Source organism: Lampris incognitus, chromosome 2 (genome assembly GCF_029633865.1).
Source record: "Lampris incognitus isolate fLamInc1 chromosome 2, fLamInc1.hap2, whole genome shotgun sequence".
Lineage (NCBI taxonomy): Eukaryota > Metazoa > Chordata > Actinopteri > Lampriformes > Lampridae > Lampris > Lampris incognitus.
The window spans coordinates 13,820,148-13,826,147 of record NC_079212.1 but is presented as its reverse complement, the minus strand read 5'-3'; the positions used below and the strand labels follow the sequence as shown (position 1 = coordinate 13,826,147).

The 6,000-nt window shown below is 50.6% G+C and overlaps 1 protein-coding gene across 1 annotated transcript in view; it reads right to left on the bottom strand.

The window, feature by feature from the left end:
• The window catches only part of LOC130108397 (sodium/potassium-transporting ATPase subunit beta-1-interacting protein 4-like), a 29,809-nt gene that overhangs the window by 9,270 nt on the left and 14,539 nt on the right, over positions 1 to 6,000 (bottom strand). Inside the window, exon 2 of the mRNA XM_056275309.1 lies at positions 661 to 798. Coding sequence (XP_056131284.1) covers positions 661 to 798 — 138 coding nt within the window. The remainder of the gene's footprint in view (positions 1 to 660; positions 799 to 6,000) is intronic.

Here is a 6,000-nt window from a genome sequence, read left to right as displayed (position 1 = left end):
AGATCTCACGGACCAGCTCGTAATTGGAACGGAAAGAGCACGAAAACGACGGTCGACGTAAGGGACCAACGCAACAAAAAAACACAAGGAGAGGTGTTACTTGACAGGCTTTGACGTGTTTTTGTTTTGTTTTTTGGGGATTTTTCCCCCCTTTTTCCTCCCCAATTGTACTTGGCCAATTACCCCACTCTTCCGAGCCACCCTGCTCCACCCCCTCTGCCGATCCGGGGAGGGCTGCAGACTACCACATGCCTCCTCCGATACATGTGGAGTCACCAGCTGCTTCTTTTCACCTGACAGTGAGGAGTTTCACCAGGGGGGGCGTAGCGCGTGGGAGGATCACGGTAGTCCCCCCAGTTCTCCCTCCCCCTGAACAGGCGCCCTGACTGACCAGAGGAGGCGCTAGTGCAGCAACCAGGACACATACCCACATCCGACTTCCCCGCTGCAGACACAGCCAACTGTGTCTGTAGGGACGCCCGACCAAGCCGGAGGTAACACGGGAGGGATTCAACCCGGCGAACCCCGTGTTGGTAGGCAATGGAATAGACCGCTATGCTATCCAGACAACCCCCCCCCATCCCGCTTCTTTTACATGTTGTTGAGTTCGGCGTGGACTGCTGAGACAGTAAAACGTGTCCTAAGAGGAATGTCACTCACCACCACAATGTAACGCGGCCGGTACTGTATGGTGCCGAAGAGGCCAAGGATGACGATGATGATGTGGAAGAAGTTGGCCAAGATGGGGGCCCACTGGTAACCCAGGAAATCAAACACTTGCCTCTCCAGTGCTAAAACCTAAAAGAAGAGGAGAAGGGTGGGGGGGGGGGGAGGGAGAAAGAGAAAACGTTATCCATTATACATCTGAATACATAGCTCTGACATGCTGCAATGGCTTGCAAAGAATGTCAAAGTTACTTTTTCTCCTCACACAAAACCCACAAGACGAGCAAGACCTCACTTACAAGGGCACACACACACACACACACACACGCAGAAGGGGAGGTGAAGGGCAGTTGCAGGAGTAGAGGTTGAGCACCTGGTCATGCTGTACTGTTCATGGTCTACCGAGGGCCATCATATATTTCCCCCCCATTACAACAAATGGCCGACAATAACGCAGTGAAAGCTTTGACACTTAAACAGCTCGCCCCCCGGTGTGAAATGCCCGGAGGTGTGGGCCGTGAGTTAGTGAAAATAAACAATGACAGATTCATCAATTCAGCCCCTGCTGAGCCGAGGGGGAAGTGAGGAATTTCCTCGCCTCCTGCCAGCCGCCTCCAGGAACGGGAGTGCTCTGAAAACTTTATGGGAGGAATGGGCCCTCGCTAATAATACCATAGCACTGAGCCAAGGCACTTATTAAAATGTACACACAAAGGCATTGGGTGAAACACACACACACACACACACACACACACACACACTCACACACACACACACACACACACACACACACACACTCACACACGAAGAACAGACTCCCAGTGAAAGAAAGAGCCGTGGTTCCCAAAATACTTGATAGAGTCAAATCCTGTCCGCTCATCCTCTTCCAGCCACTTCGTCTGGACAACCGACATTGAGAGAGACATAATTAAGTCATGACATGTCTCATCTCATATTATTAATTAATGGTGGACACAGAAACCGCTGCTGTTTCTCCCCCCCCCCCCCACCTCTCTACCTGAGTGTTTTGTTTTGACATTTTGTCCAACAGGAATAAACAAATAAAGAAGCAAACACAAAAACAGCAATTTGAGCCCTTAAGACGGCGAGCCTCGATTTGCATGAGCTCAATTAGCATACCGTACCAAAATATGAGGCGATGGGTTGGGTGGCTGGGTGGGTGAGTGGGGTGGGGTGGGGGGTTGTCTACAAAGCATTTAATTATATTTCCATCGCCAGGTTGAAGCATGTGTGTGTGTGCGCGTGTGTGCGCGCGTGTGTCTTGAGCGACGATGTGCCTTCATCGTGTGTTGACGTGTCATTGCCAGCCAACCGCACCAAGATGGATGACGGGGGGGGGGGGGGGGATCCAGCCTACGCCGCAATGATAGTCACGCAATCGAGTTCAAACACACCCGTGCACTCTCAGAATCACACACAAACGTATACACACACATGCACACGCATGCACACACGCACGCACACGCGAACACAAACACGCGCCCTGGCTGCTCGTGTTAATGGGATGGAAATGTTGCCAGCAATGCGATGAGACATTGTGACAGGCAGGAGAGAGGCGGGGAGTGAGCGAGGGATGATCAAATACTGGAGGATAATTAAAGAGGAACACCCCTCGCCACAGAACAAACGCGATGCGAGGCGACGGAGGGCAAAGCGAATGAACCGGGATCGACATGAAGGCCAACGGACGACAAGCGTCAGAGCCGGCGCTCCCTTTCTGACAAGAAGCAGGGGAGACGGTGCGAGAACAGACAACGAGAGCGGTGTCGGAATATATCCCAGAAGGAGGCGAGGAAGAAGGTCAAACAAGGTGTATGTGAGCCCACACAGAGAAAATATATACATTTAAAAAAGAACAACCCGGGGATCGGCGGTTCGAATCCCCGTGTTACCTCCGGCTTGGTCGGGCGTCCCTACAGACACAATTGGCCGTATCTGCGGGTGGGAAGCCGGATTTGGGTATGTGTCCTGATCGCTGCACTAGCGCCTCCTCTGGTCAGTTGGGGCACCTGTTTGGGGGGGGGGGGACTGGGGGGAATAGAATGATCCTCCCACGCGCTACGTCCCCCTGGCGAAACTCCTCATTGTCAGGTGAAAAGAAGCGGCTGGTGACCCCACATGTATCAGAGGAGGCATGTGGTAGTCTGCAGCCCTCCCTGGTTCGGCAGAGGGGGTGGAGCAGCGACCGGGACGACTCAGAAGAGTGGGGTAATTGGCCGGGTACAATTGGGGAGGGGGAAAAAAAAGGGGGGGGGGTCCAAAAAAAAGAGAAAGAAAAACAATGTCAAGAAAGACTCATGCTGAAGCTGAGCGACGGAGCTGCCTGCTTCCCAGTAACCTCTCCCCTGATGCTCCGTCCCCTGACGGAGGAGGGAAGGACCGAAAAAAACCAATTAAGCAAAGAGAGGGTCATACATCTTCAGCTAGACCCCCCCGGCGTGGTCTCAGAGAGCTCAGGAAAACACGACAGGGGGTGATGTCGGTGAAGGAGAGGCCTGGTCGGGGAAGGAAAGAATGCAGGGCCGTCTGAGGTCCACGTAGGGGCGCTCCACCATGTAGTCCAGTCATCTCACTCGTTAGGTCCACTAGATCACATATACATATATATATACATACATATATATATACATACATATATACACACACACACACACATATATATATATATATGGGCGTGTCCTTGAACTCAATGACATCAACATTCTGCAGTGTGATAAACAAAATGCTCTCATGAATAAATAATCAAACAACTAGTTTGTGCGTCCCGTGTTTGCCTCGTTGCTACAGACTAGAGAACCTTGGCTCCCTATATCAGCGAAATGGCAGCGGAGGAAGCTGTTGGCACTACAAGCCGCCGAGGGTTTCTGAGATACTGTAAATAGCAGCGTGAAAGTTTCATTAAGTGCTAGCGCTGGGTCTTAAGAGGTTTGTCGTTGTATTTCGACGGTCTATCTCTCTCTTTTGTATTTGTCTCTTTCACTCCATCCCTGCCTTTGTCCAGCTTTCACTCTCTTACACACACACACACACACACACACACACACACTCCCTACATGACATATACGTCAACCTGAGATTCCATTGTTCGTCACACACGCATATTTGAGACTGGTTGTGTTTTCAGTTTGTGTGTGTTTCTGCTTGTGTGTGTGTGTGTGTGGGGGGGGGGCGGGGGCAGGCGGGCGAGGGGCAGTTGCTCTCTCCCCTCTGCGATGCCGCACAGGGGCTATCACGTTCTCCGCTAACTCAATAATCCACCCAAATGACAGCAATCAATCAGGGATGGAAATTATTCTGCCCACCATGATACGCACACACACACACACACACACAAACACACACACGTGTACACACACCCATATGGGCACAATCAGCCCACAATTCATGGGGAGTAGCATACTTGGGAGTGGGGTAGAATTTGATAAAACAGATACCAGTACTGTTCCAGGAACGGTAAATCCGTTACACAGTGGCCCCTAAAAGCCTCCTGATGACTCCCTCTAGGGTGTTGGAATCTGTTTGTGTGTGTGTGTGTGTGTGTGTGGGTGGGTGTGTGTGTGCACGTGCGTGTATACACGTATCTTATCCCCACCACACCTATCCTCCAACCATAAATTCTATGCAATTAGGGGGTGGGTAAGATGGCAGGATGCAACAAGCCTCTTTGCACTTTGCCACCTCAGTGGGAATTTTATACTCCCCCCCCCATCTCTCTCTCTCTCTCTCTCTCTCTCTCTCTCTCTCTCTCTCTCTCTCTCTCTCTCTCTCTCTCTCTCACTCATTGTTCACTCTTTTTGTTTTTTTCAACCTCTATAACTGATGCTCTGACAGCCTCAGTTAATCTCTCCTACAGCTGCATGATACCAGGGCATTATTCAGGACTGTAAATCTCAAGTCTCCATTTTCTGACTCGTTCCTCGCTCACCTACTTGGCTCCTAGAGGAGCACATAGGTAGCACACATGAATGGAATATTACAAAACACCCAAATGGGCATTCCCTCTCTCTCTCTCTGTCTCACACACGCAAAACTATAACGAGCGTTTCCTTCTTAGCGTGTCGTTTGAGACGAGAGTCAAAAGGGCCATACGTGAAAGTGTGATGACAAGATGGAAGTGAACATGTGTGGGAAGAGAGACGTTTGATCTAAACTGTTTTCTGACTAATCGGGATTATTTCAAAATAAAGCTTGCTTGACCTGACCATTGTACAGGGAATTAAAGGGAGCGAAGCGGTTGATGGCTCTGCATAATGGCAAGTCTGGCACTATGACAGTCAAGAACTTCCGATTGACATTTCAGCTTTCCACAATATAATGGCAAGTCTTGTACTTGTAAAGTTTGGCAAATGTCCTTTTGGGGTCGCTAAAGAAACGTGACCGAGCCAGAGTCGACCCCCGAAAGACTGGCCTTGGACTTGCAGTTCTAGATGAGCTAGCTTGGAACTGCAGCATGATATCTACATATCTACTATATATATACACACACACACACACACACACACATATATATATATATATAAATAAGATATAAGGTGTTTATTAATGGCAGATATCGCCAAATGCGCTGTGAGTCCTCTACACGTCTACTTAGATTTCATTGTCTTGCCTTGTTACTCACATCACTCAACGAACAACGTCACGCCTCGGGTAGAAATGACACATGGGCCTTTTAAATACGAGGAACCCAAAGATGAGGAGGCCTGGCCCCGGCTTTTACACGAGATCGATACCCTTAGGTTGCACTGACATGAGATACTGACACGTCAGGACGCATTTCTGACGACAGGAGGAGAGAGCGAGTGAGGCCGAGATAAGGAGGTTTCCACAGGGCAACGGGAAACGGATGTGGCTCGCTCCCGTCTCAATTCCACTGCCCATCCTTAGCCTCAAGGTATCTTAAATCACATAGGTATTTCTCTCTCTCTCTCTCCCTCCCTGTGTGTGTGTGTGTGTGTGAGGCCTTGTTCAGACTGCAGGCAAATCGTATTTGTTTCTCAAATCAGATCTATAAGACAGACCGTCCGCGCAAGTGATCAGATCGGATTTGTGTGTCCAGACATCACCAACCCATCTGCACGAGTTGCTGTGGTGACGTAGGCGTTAGTACCTACGTACGCCGGTGACGCGGTTTACCGACGCGGAAGCTCGAGACGTGGAGATCCATCACGTCGCCCTCCGAACAATCGCGCGGCGCCGAACTCCTCCGTCGCTCCAGACAGACTCGGTGGCGGGAGGAGGGTGCCGCACATCGCGATGTTCCGTGCTGCAGTCGTGGCGGGCTCCACTTCCGGCACTCTGGATTTGACGTCATCG